This window comes from Homarus americanus, unplaced genomic scaffold (assembly GCF_018991925.1).
Source record: "Homarus americanus isolate GMGI-L3 unplaced genomic scaffold, GMGI_Hamer_2.0 scaffold32583, whole genome shotgun sequence".
In the NCBI taxonomy this organism is placed as follows: Eukaryota; Metazoa; Arthropoda; class Malacostraca; order Decapoda; family Nephropidae; genus Homarus; species Homarus americanus.
Window position 1 is genome coordinate 25762608 of NW_024713129.1, and position 25106 is coordinate 25787713.

Sequence of the window (25106 nt, forward strand, 5' to 3'; positions counted from 1 at the left end):
GTCATAGCTTTCATCCATATGAAACACCTTCATGTATCTGACAACAAAACTGAAGACAAATGGCATACAGTATACAGCTCTCCCGACTTACGACCTACTACGACATGACCTGCCTCAGTCGTGCAAATTTTGTCAAATTCGTATTTTCGAGTCCAACGTCCAGTACACAGACAAAAGGTTTTTGTTTGTAATTCACTTTAAAATGGCTGGCAAGCTTAAAAGTGAAGATTTTGTAGTGCCGAAAGAAAAAGAATCCCATTTTAGATTTTCTATGTATTTAAGCATTTTTGACTTCGACCTGAATTTGGGTCCCTAACCCGTCGTAGAAATCGGAGGAGCTAGTATAATTCAAATAATTAGATCTGTTGATTGTCCTCATATCATTACATACCTGTATACAGTACAGCTGCTCCTCGACTTACGGCGGGGTTAGGGGACCAAATCCAGTTAGTAGTCAATTAGTTGTGAGTCAAAATGCTTAAATAATACATAGAAAATCTAAAATGGGTGTCTCTTTTCTTCTCAGCACCAAAACTCTCACATTAAGCTTGCCAGCCATTTAAGTGAATTACAAATGAAAATTTTGTCAGTACAAGCAATCACTAACGTTGGGATTCAATACGTAATTTGACAAAATTTTTGAATGCGACTGGCGGTCATATGTCGAGATGAGTAAAAGTCGAAGATAGCTTTATACATTTAATGGCTAACAATCTGCCTCAATCAGTACAGGGAACTTACAATCAAAACTGACCGGAGAAAACTTTTGGGCAACCATTACCAACCAGCCCTGGCTATTACCAGTACCTATTCCCAGTTCTTGGTATCTTTCATTCTTTTCATGAACTTTGAAACTTTGGTGTTTACAGTAAAACCTCGTACTAATTTTGTTCTAGTACGGTAATGTACAGAACTGCACAACCTAAACTGTATACAAAACAACATTCTACAATGGCAGCAAAAAATATGAACTAGGCGATCCAAACAGCTAGACCACCCATGCACCTGGCATGTGGGGATGGGTTGGAGCATGATGCAATCTTTCTGAATGCCTGAAATTTATTTCCAGACCCAGAAATAAAATTTTGTTGAGATTTTCCAAGAATTTTCTTGGAATTTTCAGAAAATGCCTGATTTTCAACCTCGAATTTGTTCCCAAACCTGGAATTGAAATTTTCTTGAAAAATTCAGAACAAATTAAATTCTGGCTGTTGGGAGTTCAGACAACAGAGATATTACAGTAATGGAGTTCAGTGCATGAATGTTCTACTGTACTTGCCATACAACAATAATGTACAAGTTTCTTTGTATTAAGTACTTATCATAAACTAACATTCTTATAGCTGGTCCTGTCCTAACTCATTTATAGGTTGCAGGGATGAAGTTATGAAAGTCAGGCCAATGGACAGCAAGTTCTTCCACTTTCTTACATCTATCTTTATTTGACAATCTGGCTATTTTATTAAACTCATGACTCATTCTTCTAACCTACTTTTGTCTTAAATTTTCTTTCTGGAATCATCAAATTTATTTAGAGCAAAATACTACATTATTGTTTCTTACAAAGGATACAGTGAACTACAAACTACTGTATGCACCTTCTCATTTACAATCGTTACATTAAAAATGTTCTTTTACTATTATGCCAAAAAGGACATACCTGTATGTCAACTAAAATAACACAATAAAAAATTGGACTTTCAATAGGAACACTGTAATATCCATCAAAGAGATCCATTAATACCACATTGTGAATGGACCTAGTTACTCTGTGGCAGTTTCTGTTTTGGTTGGCTAAGACCACAAAGAACATGGAGAGCATCAGGGGATGGGTCCCGACCTCTGAAGCTGCGGAACACTTCACTTGGATGACAACCTCCTCCCAGGGATAGGAATGTTGAGCGGAACCTAAAAGATTATTAAAAACTAAGTTAGTTAGAGCATTTATTTCTCCTTATAAATAAAAACAAAAAAAAAAAGTAATTTAAGCAATTCAAGTCAAACTAACATTAAATCAAAATAAATCTTGGACAAGATGAGAAATGAAACTGTGCATAAGGACAAGTAAATAATATTGATAAAATGAACACTCTGCCATTGAGACAGGATTTACAGTACTGTACATTGAACTTTTACAGTAAAACATTCGATAAATCGAACTTTCATATATATCGAATTCACTTTTTCAGATTCTCTGAGGTGCTCGCTTCGCTCCTTCATTCACCAGAAAGGAAAAAAAAATCCAGCATCAGTCCAGACAGTTTGTGTTAGTACATTTTTTCTGAGGATTAGCCCACCCGAGCACAGGTCACTGACCCACATCGGGGCCTGGGGGATGAAATGTTGTTGTTGTAATAATAATAATACAGTCGCCCTTAACATACCGGGTTTAACATACACGGATTTACCAACACGCCATTGCGCGGAGAATATACATTCAAATGTGTGACAACACACACACACACATAGCCCCACCCGCCACTCTGCGTTCCGCGCTCCCTCAGTCAGTCAGTCTTGCTGTAACCATGCTTGTGTTGACATCAGCTACAAGAAATAATGCTGGAGAATTTGGGGAGATGACCAGGTATATTGAGGCACTGAAAACCTGGCCGATGGTATGGACCCTCCATGGTGTGTGCCCTGAAATTCATGCGATGGATGGAGGACGTTTTGCTCCATACAAAAACATCATGGAAGAGATGAAAAGAAAGAGCGACAACTCCCCATCACTATGTTCTTTGATCGTCGAAGGAGATACAACACCATCCATCACTGGTGGCAGTGAGGAAGCAGTGAACCCGTCCTTTACTTCATCACCGTTAGGAAACGAAGTGACGATGAGCCCCCTCCTGTCGCCGAGGATAAGTCTCGGTACAGTAAAAGTGAAATTTTTATCTCTTTTTTTATAGCTTTTCTTGCCACGTTTTTGTTTGTAAAATGCACAGCACAGTACAGTTCAGTACTATACATAGGAAGTGGAGGTGCAGTTATTCCAAAACATTTGTGTTTGTTGTCGGCAGTAGTGACGATGTGGGCAGATAGAGCGGGGCAGTGACCTCTGGAGGCGGAGCAGGGGCAGTGGAGATGCCAGCCAGTACATTAGTTTTATAGCTCTTTGCATTTAATATTAAATAAAGTGTTTGTAAACATGTACATAGAGTTTTTCTTTACTTAAATAAGGACATGGGGGCAGGGTGTTTTGGGAGGGCAGCAAAATACCACGGATTCTTAACATTCACGGGTATCTCTGTTACCTAACCCCATGTATATACACAATAATAATAATAATAATAATAATAATAATAATACCCCGCTACGGTTCTGGTTTCTGCGTTTCTATTCACGCGGTACCCTGCCAGAACCGAATTCCCACTTTCTGGCAGTGCATCTACTCATATCTTGTGAATGATATAATTTTTTATTTAGCTCATAAATTCATACAAATTACCCAGCCAGAATATAATTTACATTGCTGGAATTTTTACAATATGATGATTTTTGAATGTAAACATCATGGATTTTGCATTCGACATATAAATTTTAGATCTAATGCAAGAATTTTGTTTACACAGAGCAAATATGTTATCTTTTGTGCAAAATATATGTCGTGCATATTCAAAATATTCCTGGTCTTGCAAGGAATCCAGCAATGTCAATTATATTATCCTAACTTTAGTCTGAGGTATTATTTATTACTATACTTTAAAATCTAGTGTTTTCACCCAAACATTTCTCAGAGAGGAAGAGCCAGCGCGTGGGAAGAAGGGGGAGTTGAGTCCATTATTTGAATGGACATTAACCTGGCGACTGTATTTCTCTTAAATATTAATTGGTTTGCATACCATCATAAAATTAAGATGTTATTTTACTACAACATAGGTATTGTGTCCGAAAAAGTGGAGTTTGATTCGGCTCGTCTCTATTTCAATTAATCCCATATGTTCTGTTATTCCATTCTGCGTTTCTTGTTTTATACGGACCTCCAGCGGGTTCAATTGACGCCATCGAGAATATTACCGTAATAATAATTCATAGTTAATAAAACTTAGAATAAAAAATATAAAATGTAAAAATAAAATAATACTGTAATGATAATAATAGTAATAATAACAACACTGTAATAATAATAATAATAATAATAATAATAATAATACAGTTGTACCCCTTACTTGGTCAATTGAACCCAGAGGGTCCCGCGTTAAGTGAACTAACAGAACATATGGGATTAATTCCAATAGAAACCGGCCCGACCCCCAAACTCCACTTTTTGAAGGCACATACCTATGTTGTAGTAAAATAACATCTTAATTTTATGATGGTACATGCACACAATTAATACTTAAGAGAAATAGAAATACAGTCGCAAGTTAATGTCCATTCAAATAATGGACTCCTCTCCCCTATAACACTACAGCCGGTAACAGATGGTCAGTCGGTCCCTCCTCCCCACCCCCACCAACCGTCCCCAGGAGATGTGTGGATAACCTCAAACAAGTTAGAAAATATAATTGACATTGCTGGATTCCTTGTAAGACCAGGAATATTTTGAATATAAATGTCATATATTTTGCACAAAAAATAACATAGTTACCTAGAGAAAATATCTAAAAATTGTAAGTTTAAAACAAAATATATGATGTTTATATTCAAAATGATCACCAAATTATAAGAATTCCAGCAATGTAAATTATATTCTGACCGGGTAATTTGTATGAATTTTATGAGCTAAAACAAATATCTTCAGTTAATAAAAAAAATAATTCTTCACAGGGTAACAGATGGTCGGTCGGTCCCTCCCTCCCCCACCCCCCACCAACCGTCCCAAGGAGATGTGTGGGATAACCACTAAATTTTAATAAATAATACCTCAACTAAAGTTAGGATAATATAATTGACATTGCTGGATTCCTTGTAAGACCAGGAATATTTTGAATATAAATGTCATATATTTTGCACTAAAAGATACCATAGTTACCTAGAGAAAAATTTTTATCTAAAAATTGTAGTTTAAAGCAAAAATATATGATGTTTATATTCAAAATGATCACCAAATTATAAGAATTCAGCAATGTAAATTATATTCTGGCCTGGTAATTTGTATGAATTTTATGAGCTAAAACAGGCAGTCAGGCAGAATTGGCGAATTGGGGCAAATCTAAAATAGCGTCTCGGACACTCACCGTATATGTGGAAAAATCGCGTTAAGTGAAAAGTTCAGCTTTGGCAAGGCACGGCGTATATCTTAGCAACGTTAAAGTGAAACGGCGTTAGGCGAAGTAAAACTGTAATAATAATGCAAAAGAAATAACCAAAATATCAAAAATCAAAAGTGAGAAACAATATGTGTATTTTGACAAAGTCCCAGGTTGCTGGTCTGACTTTCTGCCACTTACACACAATTACAGGGTCTCAATTGTTTATCTTACTTTGACAACATAACATGCTGTACAAACATCGTTTCTCACTATTGAGCTTTTCATTTTTGTATTTCTTTATGATTATTATTTATATATTAATATTAATATTATTATAATTATTATTATCAGTGTTGCTATTATAATTATTTTATTTTTAACGCATTTTTTATTATAAATTTAACTTTGAACTAATTATTAGTATTATTGTACACCCCCCAGAGCCCCATTTTGGAGTCAGTGAAGATGTGCCGGGTGGGCTAAAAAAAAAAAACGTGAGACCTGCAATTGTGTGTAAATAAGAACAGAAAGTCAGATCAACAACCTACTTGGTCACAGTTTTCAATGCCAAAGGCAGTAGGGTCTACCATAGACAACACATTATGTTTTCCATATCTTCCTAGATACATAGTACATATCTTTAATAGGGGATACTAAGGGTTTTAGAAATGGATTTAAAATTTTGTAAGAAATCATATACTTATTTTCAAAAATGGTCAAGTTAAAAAATAAATAAAATAAAAAAATAAAAATAAAAATCTTACAAAAAAGGCAACACACTAAATACCAGTGAATCACTCAATTAGACACAATTGGTTCAGCGAGCAACACACTAAATACAGTGGTCCCTCAATGCTGAACACAATTGGTTCAGCGAGTCGTTAGATTAACGAATCCATTATTTCAATGGATATTGGGTAGTGGTTCCAAGTCTCAGAAAGCGTGCATACAGTCAACCCTCGCTTCAGCGGTCCCATTCAGCGTTTCCACGTTCACCGGTACCCTGCGAAACCGGAATGCTCATTCGCGTGAGTGTACCCTTTACGGAGAGCAGCTGGCGAGCCGAGCCATTTTTGGATCCAAACCTCCCGCCATCTCCCATGTTGTGTAAGCGGCGCGAGCAGGGTGCGCACAAGGTCGCCCAGTCATCAAAACATTACCGAGTTCTTCACCCGCCACCCACCACAGCCGGCCCAAGTCAGTGATAGTGATAATTATAGTGAGGATATGGACTTTGAGGGGTTTGACAAAGAGGCCCTGCAAGCCTCTGTGGTGGGATAGTACAATTGATACAAGTGATACAAGTGAGGGCCAATAATCTGCCCTCTGCCTTGGAACCAACCCCCCATCCCCGTGTGCCCAGTCATCTTTTCTACTAATGTAAGTGTTAAAAAACCTAATATTATTGATATTTCTCTTAATTATTAATTGTGTGTGCATACCATCATAAAATTAAGAAGTTATTTTTACTACAACGTAGGTATTGTGTCTGAAAAAGTGGAGTTTGGGGGTCGGCCCGGTCTCTATTTCAATTAATCCCATATGTTATGTTGTTCACTTTACGCGTTTCTCACTTTCCGCGTTACCCTGTGGGTTGAATTAACCGTGTAAAGTGAGGGTTCACTGTTCAAAGTAAAGACAAAAAATGCAGTCAGAAACACTCCTAAAAATCCCCCAAATCGCCCTTAAATCACTATGCAGTATATATATATATATATATGCTGATAACCACAAGGAAAGAAGAAAACATGAAGTTCCCAAGCGCTTTCATGTAATTCACATCTTCAGGGGTGAATTACACGAAAGCGCTTGGGAACTTCGTGTTTTCTTCTTTCCTTGTGGTTATCAGCACATACCTAGATCACGCACGCCTACAGTGATTTACTTGCATATATATATATATATATATATATATATATATATATATATATATATATATATATATATATATATATATATATATATATATATATATATATATATATATATATATATATATATATATATATATATATATATATATATATATATGACCCCTCGTTTAACGAACACCTCGGTTAACGTAATTTCGATTAACGAACTGCCTTCCATAAGGATCTTCAATTCGGTTAACGAAAAAAAATTCGCTTAACGAACTTCTTACGAACCGACCTCAACATGTTTTCGCTTGCACTGACAGGGCAACCAGCTTTAGTATCAGTCCGCCAATACATTAATCGGTTCTAGGGCTTAAATTCCTTACTATTTTTGTAAATATCAAGAAGTTTATACTATTCAATAATTTTAAAAGTTTAATATTCAATTTTTTTGTCATTTTAACAATTATTGAACAAAATTGAAGGTAAAGTGACTAGTTTAATGCGCGGCATCCAGCCTCTTTACACAGCAAACAGGCGTCAGTCTCTCTCTGTTTTCACTGGAGGTAACATCTTGCTTGAGACTCTCTTCAACTAAACGCTTTTTTTCTGTGTTTCCAAGCAAATTATTGGTCATTTTGAAATATATTTTATATATTGACAATATATAATGCAGTGCAGCGTTGATTTAAAGAAAATAATCTTGAATTAAACCAGAGAGCTAAAATTTTATGGGTGAAATGGCACCATGGGGTGACTTCTCTTCCACCCCAATGCCTTCTCTTCTTCCTTCTCCTCCACCCCCATTCTAAATCCCATCATCATCATCATCATCCAGGAGCCTTCTACATACACACCTCAAAGTAAGTGAACTTTTCTACCATTTTTGTTGAATTTAGGAAATTTTCGGTGAGCTGGAACCAATTACCCAAAAACCCATTGAAACAATGGTTTCGGTTAACGAACGTTTCGGTTAACGAACGACCTTCTGGAACGGATTGAGTTCGTTAACCGAGGGGCCACTGTATATATATACGTACATATACAATAGAACGCTTAAATCACTACTGTAATGTGATAAAGGTGATTAATTTTATCTCTTGTGCAAAATATATGCAGTTTATATTCAAATTATTCGCTGTCTTGCAAGGGATCCAGCAATGCCAATTATATTATCCTAACTTTAGTCTGAGGTATTATTATTATTAAACCTGTAAGCCTAGTGCTTTTCCCCAAACATTTCTCGGGAAGGTGGGTGGGTGGGAGGGAGGGAGGGAGGGAGGGAGGGAGGGAAGAGGGGAGGGGTTGAGTGACAGTTAGTGGGAAGGTCTGGTAAAGTATTTAATTTACTGTATTTATATAATGTTGCTCATAAAATTGTATATAAATAACCTGCCAGAATATAATTTACATTGCTGGAATTCTTATAAGATAGTAATTAATTTGAATATAAACAAACTATAATTTGCATTAGACATACAAATTTTAGATCTAATTTAAGAATTTTATTAGAGAGCAAAAATTTTATCTTTTGTGCAAAATAAATGATGTTTGTATTCAAATTATTCGCTGTCTTGCAAGGAATCCAGCATTGCCAATTATATTCTGCAAACTTTAGTCTGAGATATTATTTATTATTAAAACTGTAAGCCTAGTGAAAACCCCCAAACCTTTGTTGGGAAGGGGGGGGAGGGAGGGAGGGAGGGAGGGGTGACAGTGACATGTTTGATAGTTGGCGCCAGTGGTGTGAAGTATTTAATTGTTAATTTATGTCCTTTAGATTCAGTTTATGTTTTTTGCTTATAAAATTTAATAGAAGTGACCGGGGTGAATTTAATTTGCATTGCTGGAATTCTTATAAGATAGTGATTAATTTGAATATAAACAAGCTATAATTTGCATTAGACATACAAATTTTAGATCTAATTTAAGAATTTTATTACAGAGAGCAAAAAATTTATCTCTTGAGCAAAATATATGATGTCTATATTCAAATTATTTGCTGTCTTGCAAGGATCCCAGCAATGCAAATTATATTCTCCTAACTTTAGTCTGTGATATTTTACAAGATACAAACTTTAAGCCTGAAACCCTGGCTGTGCAGATGGGGGAGAGGGAGGGAGGGGGAGGTGAGGTGAAATGTTTGACAGTTGGCGCTGAAGGTCTAATGTGTGTTTACTTATCAGTCCTTAAGAGTGACTGAGTTTTTCTCTTATAAAATGCCACTGAAACGACCTGGGAGAATATACAGGTTGTACCTCTCTAGTCCGGCATTCTGTGGTCTGGAAACTCCCGTGGTCCGGAATAATTTCAGTTTGCCCAATAGGCAGCTTTTTTTTTCTTCTGAATTATTATTATTATTATTACAGGAGTATTACATTTTCGCCCCTCAGGCTCCAATATGGGTCAGTGACCTGTGCCCGGGTGGGCTAATCCCCGTAAAAAAACAACAACAACAAAGCCGCGAGAAATTAAGGTTTGTTTACATCCGGCAGTTCAGCTGCTCTCTCTCTCTCTCTCTCTCTGCGTGTCTATACAGAGTACAACATTTAACCCTTCAATATATATGAGCAGTAAATAAGTGTTGCTTTCATATTCTTATGTCGAGTAATGATGATATGTTTTCACATGTGCGCACTTACATATGCGATCTCACTTTTTTCTTTAACATTAATGGTTAGCTACTTATATTGTTCCATTTATTAACATTAAATAACATTACTTCAAACAACCATATTATTTTTTACATTAATTTTACTACAGCTACAACCAGGGTCTTATTTTCTTGTTTTATATGTAGAACCAATCAGTCACTGGTTTTGTAAACATTAACGAAAACAATGCCGGCAGCCGTCTCGTCTCCTCGTGTGTTTTAATATTCCACGAATTATTAATGAATTGTATTGTTCATTTTGCACACACAAACATTAATTCAATAAAAAAAATTCAGAAACATTAATTAAAACATATATGAACAGTAAATAAGTGTTGCTTTCATATTCTTATGTAGAGTAATGATGATATGTTTTTCACATGTGCGCACTTACATACGCGCAGTCCCACTTTTTTTCTTTAACATAAATGGTTTGCTACTTTTATTGTTCTATTTATTAACATTAGATAACATTACTTAAAACAACCATATTATGTTTTTACATTAATTTTACTACAGCTACAACCAGGGATTTATTTTCTTGTTTTATATGTAGAACCAATCAGTCACTGGTTTTGTAATCAACAAAAACAATGCTGTCTCATTTCCTCGTGTGTTTTAATATTCTACGTATTATTAATGAATTGTATAGCTCATTTTGCACACAAACATTTATTCAATAAAAAAGACATTCAGTAATAAACAATAATGAATCTTTTGTACATAAGAGAAATGACGCTGTTTACACAATTGTGCACACATAAACATTGGCGGACCGCTCAAACCCGTCAAAATTTTAAATTATGTACAGTCAACCCTCACTTTACGCGGTTCCACATTCCGCGTTTCCACGTTAACGCGGTGCCTTGCCAGAACCTAACGTGCTCACATTAAGCGGTGCGTGAACCCCATTACGCGGAGTGTGTCCGGCGCGACGCTATTTTTAGATTCGCCCCACCCGCCTGCCTGCCTGTGCTCTCGCCTCTCCCTCCTCCTCCCTCCGCTTGGGCAAGCCGCGAGGTAAGGTTGCGCAGTGTGTGTCTTTGTTGCGTTATCACTGATGTCATATGACGTATCGGACTGTGATTGGCCATGCATCCCTACCCCCCTCTGCTGCTAGCTGTAATTGGCTTAAAGTATTATGACGTGACCACCCGGTGGAGGGAGGGAGGGAGGAAAGACGACGCTTGACCTAGCCGCGCCAGTTTCATCCCTCCACGCCAGACAGTGTAAACGTGCATCCATTGTTCTCTAAAATGGCTTCCGCCGGACCACCACCCCCAGAGAGAAACCTTTCCTTACCTGGACCCAGCGGCACTAAGCCAAAGAAGACATGACGTTCCTTAAGCTCCGAGGTGAAGTATACCATCATCCAAGAGTTGGAGAAAGGAACAAGGCAGGTTGATTTGGCGCGCCAGCATGGTGTGAATGAATCTACGATTCGAACAATAAAGAAGGATGCAGCCAAGATAAAGGAGCACATGAAGATCACAAAGTCTACAGGTGCTTCTATGATCAAGTATTTTCACAACCAGGTGCTTCTCAAGACAGAAAAATTACTTGTGAGGTACTTGGTGCGTCAGGCGCGACGGAACATGGCGGTCGACACGCGCTCTGTTAAGGAGTACGCACGTGAACTGTACATTGCAGTGGCACGAAAGATGGGAATTACAGAGCCCAAACCCTTTAATGCTTCCTCTGGGTGGTTACAGAGGTTTAAGATCCGGAACAAGATCACCAATATAAACATTGGTGGTGAAGAAGCGAGTGCTGACCGTGCTGCGGCTAGGGAATTTCCTCCGTTTTTACGTGAGATTATGGAGGAAGGACAGTACAGTGACGACCAGGTGTTTAACATGGACGAATCTGGTCTTTTCTGGAAAAAGCTACCTTCCAAGTCCTTCGTTGTAAAGAATGCCAGCAAGATTCGGGGCCGGAAGATGCAGAAGGAACGCATCACCGTCCTGTTTACCACCAATGCCTCCGGTACCAGTAAGCTAAAGTTATCGGTGATCCACACAGCACGCAAGCCGCACGCCTACAAAACCATGGACATGACCAAGCTAAATGTCCACTAGCTGACCGCACGTAAGGCGTAGATGTTCTCTACGCTGTCCCTCTCCTGGTTTGATGACTGTTTTGTTCCCGATGTAAAGAAATTCTGTGAGCGACAGAATGTGCCATTCAAGATTTTGTTGCTGCTGGACAACGCACCAGGACACTCGCCCCTACTGTTAGATCATCACCCCAACGTAAAAGTGGTCTTCCTTCCTCCCAACACTACGTCTATATTACAGCCCATGGACCAAGAGTTAATCTGTAATGTAAAAGCTGCATTCTCTACGAAAAAATTCAAACTCCTGAACGACTACACCAACACCAGGGAAGAGTTGCGTAACCTGAGTGACACCACCACCGACAGCAAGAGCGAAGAAGATGAGGATCAACAGTTGGCACAGCAAAAAATACTGTTCAAACAATTCTGGAGAGTATTTAACATCAAGAAAGCTGTGGACTTCTTGGTGGAGTCATGGGATCAGCTGTCTATTGCTACAATTCGTCACGCATGGAGACATGTGTTGCATGGAATACCAGGTGAGAGGAGGAGTCAATCTGTGACTGGTAAGGTTCAGACTGTTGCAGTAGCAGTGGACCTTGCCAGAGAAGCTGCGCAGACTGTTACAGTTCCAGGCTTCTCTGAGACCACCAACGACGACATCCTGGAGGTGATAATGGAACCTGATGTGACTACCGAGGAGATGGTAGATGATGACGACGTCAGTGAAGAGGCAGGTGGTGCGTCATCCCAAGAAGAACAACACTTATCCCATAGTAATGTTAGGGGTGCCATCGAGTGTACCTTTCCGACGACCCTGACGCAAACAGGTATGAAATCTTCACTACCCAGCTGTTGTAGACTATGGAGCCCTACATCAAGGTGTATCACGACAACATCAACATCAGCCGTCAGCAAAGCATAACACATTTCTTCGCCCGCAACCCACCACAGCCAGCCCAAGCCAGTGATAGTGACAGTGACGATGACTTTGAGGGATTTGTCAGGGAAGCCCTGACAACTGTAAGTGACAGTGATGGTGATTCACCTGAGGGCCAGTAGCCTGCCCTCTGCCTCGAAACCAGCCTCCATCCCCGTACGCCGACCCATCTCTTCTACTAACGTAAGTGTTCCACATAACTTTTAGTTTTCCTAACCTAACCTTTATTTTTCCTATGTTAACCTTTATTTTTCCTAATCTAACCTCTTCTATATTACTTGTTTTTTCATACCATCATAAAGTTAAGATAAAATTTTTACTACAACATAGTTGTGTGTCGTCAAAAAGTGGAGTTTGGGGGTCGGCCCAGACTCTATTTCAATTAATCCCATATGTTATGTTATTCACTTTACGCGTTCCTCACTTTCCGCGGGACCCTCCGGGTTACATTAACCGCGTAAAGTGAGGGTTGACTGTAGTGTTTTTTTTTTTTGTCCAAACAAAAAACATTGAATTAAAAACTCGCGAAATTTGAGAAGCTAGTGTACGACATTTAACCCTTCAATGAGGCCACGAAGCAGTGAAAGTGGTGCTAACGTAAGCGCAAGTCACTATCTGTCCAGGAAAAGGGTGAATTTCCATGGTCCGGCACCGGTCAGGTCCCTAGGTTGCCGGACTAGAGAGGTACAACCTGTACTTTACATTGCTGGGATTCTTGTAAGACAGTGATTAATTTCAATATAAACAAGCTAAAATTTGCACTAGACATAGAAATTTTAGTACCCTAATTATTTAGTACATGTACAGTACAGGTTTGCACTTAAGTGATTTATTTCTTTTAGTATGGTGTGTGCATGTAAACGAATGAAAATAAATTTAGAAATTTATGTAAATCTACCCAAAAATACAGTTGAAATTTTTTTACATTATTAAAATGTACTAATATACTAAAAATTTTATCTCTTGTGCAAAATACAGTGGGGTATGCTATAACGAACGTAATTGGTTCAAGAACCTCGTTCGTTATAGCATTCGTTCGTTATAGGATTAATCCGTTCCAGGCCCCCAAATACAACCACTTAACACTGAAAAAATTCTGTGGAAAATGTAAAAAATACGGTACTTTATCTTACCTTAGTGTTATTCAGCATGCAGGTACCCCTAAACACTGGCACAGCACTATCACTTCCACTGGGAGTCTTGGCTTTAAGGTCCTCAAACAATTGTTTAGCCTTCTCACAAATTATAGCTTCACTAATGTTACCACCTGCCATTTCTTTCTCCTTTATCCACACTAAGAGTAAATTTTCCATCTCTTCAATCACATTACACCTTGCTTTGCTAAGTCTAAAGATTCCCTTAGCCACTTGCACAGTTTTTAACTCTTCTTTATTCTTCAAAATCGTACATATAGTCGATTTAGCCATCCCATATTCATCACTAAGTTTCGCAATGCTTCTTCCATTCTCACGTTTCTTTATAATTTCTTTCTTAGTTTCAAGGGTTATTAGCTTTCTCACTCGCTTTGGACGACTCATTGTTACAATTGTATACTTGTATAATAATATAGTTATACAAATAACGCGAATTTCCATATCAAAAGACGAAATTTCAACAATAACAGTGGTGCACTGGCTACACAATGAGACAAAGATGGCGCCTGACGCTCTTGTTGTGGGTCGCTGTACAACAATATTCATGGGCCAGGCGAAATAGTCCCGTATTCATCCGCGTTCGTTGTAGGAGTTGCATTCGTTATAGCATTCTCAATTTTATAGGTAAAACCGTTAGATTATAGGAATAATGCGTAGTAAGGATCAGGTTAGATTTATAGCATACTTACTGTATATGATGTTTATATTCAAATTATTCACTGTCTTGCAAAAGATTCAAGCAATGTAAATTATATTCTCTAACTTTTAGTCTGTGATATTATATAAAATAAAACTGTGGCCTAAAACCACCAATCCCCTGGAGGGGGGGGATTGGAAGGGTGAGTGACAGTGACATGTTTGACAGTTAGCGTCCTCAAACTAGTGAAGTATTTATTTGTTTATTTATGTCCTTTAGATTGAATTTTTATTTTTGTATAAAATGTCACAGAAGTGACTGAGGAGAATATAATTTACACTGCTGGAATTCTTATAAGATAGTGATTAATTTGAATGCAAACATGCCATAGTTTGCACTTGACAAAAGTTTTAGTAATCATTTTGTACATTATTTTGATTACATGTACAGTTTAGCTTTGCCCTTAGGACAGTGTGTGCATGTACCTGTAAATAGTTTCAATAAATGAATAAAGTTACATATATCGAGCCAAAAATGATAGTCGAAAAACTTTCTCATAGACAGAGCTTGGATGGCAAAATTTTAGAATGACCAATAATTTTAATACTGTATAAAAAAAATGCAAATATTAAACAGCACAATTTTCCTGATATTTACTACATTGGAAACGAATGTAAACATAGTAGAATTACTGAATTAGTGCACTCCTCAGCTTATCAGCTGATGTTCAAAAACAAAACGTGATTTTTATGGAAGATGATTACGTTAACGAGGCGGTTCTTTAACAAAAGGGACCACTGTAGTAACTTTCTTCATTTTATTTTACTCATTCCCCATGCACACACCATTCTAAATACATTTTGACCTAAGGGCAAACCTGCCTGCTTTCAGATACTAATTAACTGTTAAGCCCCAAGGTAAGGGTGCAGCTGGTAGTACCCCCACCAGGGGATGAAAAATCAATTTTCCAAAATTATTTTAACCTTTTAAATGATAAAAAATAAACAAATAAGTAAGAAAAACTATATTGACCCTCTAGAAACTTCCCGGGCTGTGCGGAGGAGGAATAGGAGGCAGTGTTGGTTTGACAGCTGGCGCTTGCAGTCCTCCTGCTTCACCAGCTATTACAGCTCGACTTTGTGTCAGAAGAACAGTAGTGCATATTTACTGATCTTATTAATTATTTGCTATGAAAGATAATTCATTTTAGAATATTTTATTTGCATTATTTTTCACAAATAGTGTTTGGCAACAGTCACCAGTCGGTGCGCCAGTCTGCCTGGCTGTCTTTGCTAATGTTTGAAATGAAACAAGTAATGCATAAAAATAATAATAATTCCTCAAATAAATACATTTATAACACAATCATAGCATTGTTTTTTACAGTAATACTACACTATCCTACAACTACACTACTTTTACCAATATTACTTTGATACAACACTTGTAAAATATACAAACAATGAAAATGGAAACAAACAAAAAGGTAGAGTAGTGCAGTTCAAGGAAGCTTCCCTGTGAAAAAAGGCGTGTGGTGTGACAGGCAAACCAGGCACACTGGAACCTGATAACCTGTGTTGGGCATTTAAACAGAGTGGCGAGGAATAGGCGTATGTTCTGGGCATTACCCAGGGCCTTGGGTTAATTACTAAAAGGTACATGTCTAGTGCAAACTATAGCATGTTTGCATTCAAATTAATTACCAACACAAGGATTTCAGCAATGTAAAGTTACATTCTGCTCAAGTCAATTCCCTAACCTGTACCACTTACATGCAATCTTATGGAAAAACAGTGACAACAGAAACGACATTATATTGAGTTGTTGGGGCGTTAAGCAGTGTCGTTATCTAAAAGAGTGAAGATGTTATACAGGACTTACTGTACATCAATACAATAAACTCTCGATAAATTGGCACATGTGGGGCTCTGGCCTTGCTGGAGTTATCCCAAATTCGATTTATCGACACTTCTCCCCTCCTACAAATACAAAAAAAAAAGTGTCGACCCATATGGGTGTATCACGTAATTACTAAATTAAAAAAGTGACACTTACCAGCACATATAAGCGAAGAATGGGGCATCATAGTAGGTGACACAGGGCATGGGGAGGTGATACGGGTGGCCAGATATGCGAGATTTTTATATCTCGGCATTTTCAGTTATAATAATATTACATTCAAGACTATATCCATGCGGGTTATATAAACTCCGATTATAAAATGCTGAGTTATTGAGGGTTTACTGTATACAGGTACTCCTCGACTTACTTTCGACATCGACCACCGGACAACGACTGCGCGGTCGTGCAGAAATTTTCAAATTCATTGCAGATTTTCTAATGCCGAAACGTTTCTGTCATTACAACTGCGGCGTGGGCTGGGCTGCCTGCGTGGTGTACAGCGACCACGTGGCCTTCAGTTGGTGTTGGACGTCGTTAGTGATCGCGCTGTGTCCTGACAATATTTTTTGTTTCTAATTCCCTTTAAAATGACTGGCAAGTGTAAGTGTAAGAATCTGGTGGTGCTCAGAAGAAAAAGGCAGTCAGTTACTTTTGAGATGAAAATGAAAATAATGCAATATGAAAGTGGAAAAGCGGTAGCAACCATTTCCACTTGTGACCTGAAGCTTCTACTCTCACTTTCGGCGATATGTAATTTTGAAGGACAAGGAATGAATTTGTGAGGTAGTGAAAGGATCAGCACCTATAAAGGGAACAATAATAAAGAAAATAAGACAAAGACCTATTCAGTGGAAAAATTACTTTGTGGTGTGGATGGAAGATCCAGATGCAAAAGCGTGTGCCCTTAAGCTAACCATACAGGCCAAAGGCAAGCCTTTGAAAGCCTGAAAGAGCAGGAAGGAGAATGAGTCGACCAAAACTTCACAGCAAGTCATGGATGGTTCCAAAAGGTTTAACCTTTGTTACAGTTGCACAGAGCAAGGTAGTGGAGGCAGCAAGTGCTGATGTGGGTGCTGCGAAGCTTTTAGGAAGAAGCTAGATCATGTCATCGTGGAGAAATTATTTATCTGAGCAAATATTTAATGTGGATGAAACTGGCTTATTATGGGCGCATGCCAGAGCGAATCCACAGCCACAAAGAGGAAAAACCGTCTGCCGGGATTCAAGGCATTCAGGACCGAATCACACACTTCTGCTGGGGAGAAGTATAACTGGTTTCAGGTAAAACCCTTCATGATATATCATTCAGAGAACCCAAGGGCTTTTAAAAATGTCAGCAATAAACATTGCCAGTGTTTTATTGCACAGTAATAAGAAGGCATGGATGACCCTAGCACTGTTTGGATTGGTTCGAGTTGTTTCATTACATGAGTCAAGATTATTGTCTGCAACAAGGGGAGGTTCGCGTTCAAGATTTCATTTATTGTGAATGTGCTCCAGGACACCCACCACACCTGGACAACCTGCACCCTGATGTTAAGGTAGTCTGCATTCCACCTAACACTACCTCTATCATCAACCCATGGATCAAGGTGCTATTGCTGCTTTTAAAAGCGCATTATTCGTGCGACCCGTCGCTCAGGCTGTTGCTGCTACTGAAGGTGAGGAAAGCGGCTCAGAGAGTTTGGAAGGGACTACAAAATTTTGAAATATTACAAGAGAACATAAGCTGCAGCATGGGATGAGGTTACAGGTCAGTGCATGCATGGAATATGGAAGAAGGTCCTGAAAGATAAAGGCAAGTTTCAAAGTTTAATGAAGATGAAGCACTTTCTGAAGGATTACTTGCAGTAACAAGATAGTTGAATTAGGGTAAACAGCTGGGTTAGAAATTGAAATAATGAAGATGTTGAGCAGTTGGATGAAAGTGTAGCAGCAGGGAAGCTAAATGCTTGAGGATCATATTGAACTGGACACACAGAAAATTGCAGAGGAAGAAGAGACAAAATGTGAAGAAGAACCTGCACCCCCAAAAATTTTCAGTGAAACAAGTGGCAGAGACATTTGCTACTATTAATAAGGGGATGCAAATGACAAAAATAAATCAAATGTTGAGCATTTTTGCAAAGTTGACAGAAGGATCCAAGATGCACTTGCTACAGGGAGATTTACAATGAAAAGAAAAGGCAAACTGTACGGTCTAAATTGGACATATATTTTTAAAGTCCCCACTGCTGTCTCCTCCGCCCCACCACTGCTGCCTCTTCACTCCCTAAAGATGATCAATACTTCCAACCAGCAAGTTTGTTAGCCTGTCATGAAGAAAGTGAAATTGATGACCCGCAGCCCTGTCTCCTCCTGCTTCATCCAATTAATGTAGTCTCCATGTTTTATTAAAAAATTATTGAGGCACCGTGAGTATTCACCTGACTACATTAAAGGTAAGTGCACAGTACTTATTTATTTTTCATTATTGATTATTTTTACTTTACCGAATTTCATTTTCTATTTATTATTTTCCATTTTGACTTACGACCTGGACATACGAAAGCCATGGTTTTATAAAATATTTTTCACATTACGTATTTTCGAGTCCCGACGTTAGTGATCGCTCGGTGTACTGACAAAATTTTTGTTTGTAATTCCCTTTAAAATGGCTGGCAAGCATAAAAGTGAGTGTTATCGTGGTACAGTCGGCCCTTAACATACGCGGGGGTTAAGTAACAGAGATACCCGTGAATGTTAAAAATCCGTGTACTTTTGCGCCCTATGTCCTTATTTACCGTATATACCTGTGTGTAGTTCGAGTTTTTAAGACCAAATTATTTGGCAACGCACCAACGCACCACCAGCTGTGAGTGTCGGTACAGTTGCCAGGGCAGATCTCTTGCGTCATCATAGCAAGCCCAAAGTAGCCAAATGCATGGTATGGTATGCACAGGACGATGTAAAACAAAGTATTCATTTTTTAAAGTTTAGTTATAGATACTGTACATAAACTTTTGTTCATTACATTTGAAACATCAATCTTTGTTAATTAAATTTGAAACAAAAGAAAACTACGATGCTGTATTTCTAAATACCGGGTATTTTCATTAAAATATTACATCACAAGAATATTTTACCTTAACTGTGATTGAATGAATATATTCTCAGAAATAAATATGGAAATGTAATATTTTTGCTGAAATGATGTACGTATTACAGTGGAAAGTGGGATAAAATCATGACGAAAACAATGACTTTTGCTTACTTTCGTTGTTCAAAAGATTTTACCTTGGAACAAACCTGTACTGTACATGTACTCAATGACTACGGGACTTAAATTGTTATGTCTATTGCAAATATAGATTGTTTATACAGGTATTCAAATAAATCACTATCTTACAAGAATCCCTCCAATGTAAGTTATATTCACCCAGGTCGTTTGGGTGGCAAATTATGAGAAGAGCTTAGTCACTCTTAAGGAATGATAAATAAACAGTAGGCCTTCAGTGCCAACTGTCACATCTTATCTCAAATAAATAAACAAACACCACACTCTGTCACCCCACCTCCCAACCCCGCTCCCCTCCCTGTTCCCCCCCCTCTATGCTCGCTGGCTACCTGCCTCCTTGTGTTCCCAGACAAAAGATTGGTGATAACTTTATTCTTTAAGGTGTTTATTTTATATAATATCTCAGACTAAAGTTAGGAGATTATAATTTGCATTGCTGGAATCCTTGTAAGACAGCCAATAATTCGAATATAAACGTTATACATTTTGCTCAAGATATAAAAATGTGGTACATTAGTGTATAATACTGTGTAGTACATTTTATAATACAGTATAAAGTTTTCAACTGTATTTTTGGGTAGATTTACACACATTTCTTGATATATTTTCATTCATTTACATGCACACACCATACTAAAAGAAATAAATGACCTTAGTGCAAAGCTGGAGTGTGTATGTACTAATTTAATTACGGTACTAAAATTGTTATGTCTAGTGCAAATTAGAGCATGTTGCTATTCAAATTAATCAGTGTCTTACAAGAATCCCAGCAATGTTAATTATATTCTCCCAGGTCATTTCACTGGCAATTTAAAATGGGAGAAGCATAGTAGGACTGTTAAATAAACACACAGAGACCTTCGGCTCAAACTGTCAAACATATCACCTCAACCCACCCCACCCCACCCCACCCGCCACCGGCTCCCTCCCTCCCTAATCTGCTCAGCCGGAAGTTTATTTAGGCTTACAGTTTTTATCTTATATAATATCTCAGACTAAAGTTAGATTATAATTTGCATTGCTGGAATCCTTGCAAGACAGCCAATAATTTGAATATAAACGTTGTAATAATAAATGGTAAACAATTTGCCTTCGGCACTCTGTGTTTCAGGCACGGCGAGCCTCAGTTTATAGGACGTAGAGTGTTTTTACTGAAGGTTTTGTTGTTCCAATACCCTCAAAAACTTGGGTCGACCTATAAAGAAGGAATATCATAAATTAACGATTTTTTGGTCAAAAAATCTGGGTCGACCTACAATGCTGATGTCAACACAAGCGTGGTTACAGCGAGACTGAAACTGAGTGAGGGAGCAGCGCGCTATGCGTGTGTGTGTGTGAGGTAGCGGGAGCGGGCGGTGTCCAGTGTTCGGTGCCGCGCGCGATGTGAATGTACTTCAATTACTTCAATGTACAGTGAGTTCTGCTATAACGCGTGTTTTGACAACGCGAATTGGCTCTAACGCGATTGATGAATAGAGGAACAATATTTGTAAAATGCAAACACGTTTGCTCTAACACGATTCCACTCGAACGGTTGTTATGGCTTGGCGCGGGGTTATGCAGTGTTTACAGTTCAAGTTCGACATCACATGTTCAATTGAGTTATGTGTTTTGTTTGTGAAGAATTGCAGAAATAATTTATGTAATATTTATGTATTCAGTATACCTGTACAGTATATGTAAATTGTAAAATTTTAAATAAAAGAGAAAATCAAATTACATAGCGTTTTACACCCACGCTCTGTTTACATCACACACAGTGTTTACAGTTCACGTTCGACATCACATGTTCAATTGAGTTATGTGTTTTGTTTGTGAAGAATTGCAGAAATAATTTATGTAATATTTATGTATACAGTAAACCACTCACAAGATCCTACCACTAATTATTTTATACTGAAACTTACGTTTGGGAAGCTGGATTAAAATGAAGATTACCGGTATATTAAAATAATACAAATGTAATATAAACCTGCCTAACATACCGTAAAAGAACAATATACCCCGGTAATAAACACAGCTGCTATCATCACCCCCCACCCCCATTTGCCAGTGACAAGAAAGGGAAAGTGACCTTGACTGTGACCGCCTGTGGCTATTTTTAGCCGTCTTTGTGTTCGAGGTGGTCAGTAATGCATATCTGTATATTTACTGATCATAATACTTATCTCCTATGAATAATTCATTTAAAATTTATTTTTTTACAAAGAATATTCAGTAAATGACCGATATAATTCTTGAAACTACCGACAGTGGTAAATTTAGGATATAAATGATGAACAGAAGTCATGTCATGGATTCGGAGTTTGGTCCTTAATGATCACCATAAATGTCTGGTCAACTTCACCTACCAGGTATAATGGTAGCCTCCCTTTTTCGCGAATCAAGTATATAAATTAAAGAAAATACTTGCAGTATATTTAATATATTACAGTATATTATAAATAAATAAATAAACAAATAAATCGGCAAATCTATTTCATGTAAATGGAACTATTTTACCCACGCCGACATTAGTTCCAGTTAAATAATTGATGCTTAAGTGAGTCACTAGAGTTTACACTACTGTACACCAGCCAGTAATATTTGATGCCAATACTTGAAGCGAATTGGCCTTATTTTAAATAGCCAACCATAAATAAATGCAAAAAGGAAAAAAAATCAAAGGTGAGAAACATTATATTGTATGTATGTTGTGTTGTCAAAGGAAGAGAAACAATTGAAACTCTGCAATTGTGTGAAAATGAGGCAGAAAGATAAATCAGCAACCTGAGACTTGGTCACAATTTTCGTGATGCCATATGGAAGTAGGATCTACCATTAGACAATATTGTACATTATGCTTCCAATATCTTCCCAGGCGGTAGTATCTCCCTGTTTGGTAGCTGCCTAAAACTTTTAGTAATATTACTTTGATACAACATGATAAATTAGACAAACAATGAAAATAAACAAACAAAAGTTATTTACCAAGACCTTCTCTCTGAGAACAGAGGGTAAGAGATGGAGGGGAGATAAGAAGGCTATTTATAGCCCGTCTTTGTGTCGGAAGTCAACCGCACTATAAATAATTCATTTAAAATTTATATTTTTACATAGAATATTCAGTACATGACTGCGATTATAAAATAGGCCGAGATATACGGTATGTAATATTTATGTGTGTGTGATGTAAACAGAGTGCTTGGCCTCTCTCTCTCTGTGTATGGGTGGAATTCGTGGTTTACAGTGAGTGATACGAATGTCGTAACATTACTAGGCTGAAGGCGCCTGGATACTACTTAAACACATCAAAACTATGTTAATTGATCACTATAATAAATTCATTCACTCATAATTTAAAATTCCCTTATCATCCTGTGTTATATACAGAAATACTTGAGTCCCTGAGCGAGTACACAAAAAGAAAACGGAGGACTAAGTCATCCTGAAGTGGATAGAGAACGGACATCTCTACTGGGGGACTCAAACGTTTCTTATGTTTTGTGGGCGCTGTAGCATAATATGAATAACATGTAAATTACAATATATATATATATATATATATATATATATATATATATATATATATATATATATATATATATATATATATATATATATATATATATATATATATATATATATATATATATATATATATATATATATATATATTATATATTATAATAATATAATATATATATGACATATGGGATTCCAATAGAAACCGGCCCGACCCCCAAACTCCACTTTTTGAAGACACATAACTATGTTGTAGTAAAAATAACATCTTAATTTTATGATGGTACATGCACACAATTAATACTTAAGAGAAATAGAGAAATACAGTCGCCAAGTTAATGTCCATTCAAATAATGGACTCAACTCCCTCCCCCTCTTCTCACACTACACTGCTGGCTCTTCCCTCTCTGAGAAATTTTTTGGGGAAAACCACTAAATTTTAATAAATAATACCTCAAACTAAAGTTAGGATAATACAATTGACATTGCTGGATTCCTTGTAAGACCAGGAATATTTTGAATATAAATGTCATATATTTTGCACAAAAGATAACATAGTTACTCAGAAAATTTTTTTATCTAAAATTTGTATGTCGAATGCAAAATATATGATGTTTATATTCAAAATGATCACCAAATTATAAGAATTCCAGCAATGTAAATTATATTCTGGCCGGGTAATTTGTATGAATTTTATGAGCTAAAACAAATATCTTCAGTTAATAAAAAAAAAAAATAATCTTCAGGACACTATCTGTCAATCAAAGTACCCCACCTTGCCTCCCCCCCTCTTCCAACCGCGCGGTCAGTCCCAACCCTCCCCCCCACCCCCCCCCATCCCTTCAAGAGAAGAGTGGGTGAAAAATTTAGATTTTAACATTTTGTATTAAATAATACCTCAGATTAAAGTTAGGATAATATAATTGACATTGCTGGATTCCTTGTAAGACCAGGAATATTTTGAATATAAACGTCATATATTTTGCACGAAAGATAACATACTTACTCAGATTAAACATTTTATCTAAAAATTTTATGTCTAATGCAAAATATATGATGTTTATATTCAAAATGATCATCAAATTATAAGAATTCCAGCAATGTAAATTATATTCTGACCGGGTAATTTGTATGAATTTTATGAGCTAAAACAAATATCTTCAGTTAATAAAAAAAAAATATATTCTTCACTGGGTAACAGATGGTGGGTCGGTCCCTCCCTCCCCCCCACCCCCCACCAACCGTCCCAAGGAGATGTGTGGGAAAACCAGAATACTTAACTTTTTTGCAATAAATATTACCTCAAACTAAAGTTAGGATAATATAATTGACATTGCTGGATTCCTTGTAAGACCAGGAATATTTTGAATATAAATGTCATATTTTGCACAAAAGATAACATAGTTACCCAGAGAAAAAATGTTATCTAAAATTTGTATGTCTAATTCAAAATATATGATGTTTATATTCAAAATGATCACCAAATTATAAGAATTCCAGCAATGTAAATTATATTCTGGCCGGGTAATTTGTATGAATTTTATGAGCTAAAACAGGCAGTCAGGCAGTGTGGGGCAAATCTAAAAATAGCTCTCGAGCCGGACACTCACGGCGTATATGATGAAAAAATCCGTGTTAAGTGAAAGTTCAGCTCTGGCGAGGCACCGCGTATATGATAAAACGCGTTAAGTGAAACCGCGTTAGGCGGGGTAATATATATATATATATATATATATATATATATATATATATATATATATATATATATATATATATATATATATATATATATATATATATATATATATATATATATATATATATATATATATATATATATATATATATATATATTTAACTGTTTATTCAAGACATCTTCAGTTGCCTCTGAACATGCCCTGAATAAAGACTTAAAGCCAAGGCTCGTTGTTT

The 25106-nt window shown here is 37.1% G+C and overlaps 1 protein-coding gene across 1 annotated transcript in view; it reads right to left on the bottom strand.

The window, feature by feature from the left end:
* Window positions 1-1184: 1184 nt before the first annotated feature.
* Window positions 1185-25106, bottom strand: part of LOC121869641 (probable cytosolic oligopeptidase A) — a 196242-nt gene continuing 172320 nt past the window's right edge. Inside the window, exon 14 of the mRNA XM_042371157.1 lies at window positions 1185-1908. Within this exon, the coding sequence (XP_042227091.1) occupies window positions 1761-1908 (148 nt within the window). The 3' untranslated portion in view covers window positions 1185-1760. The remainder of the gene's footprint in view (window positions 1909-25106) is intronic.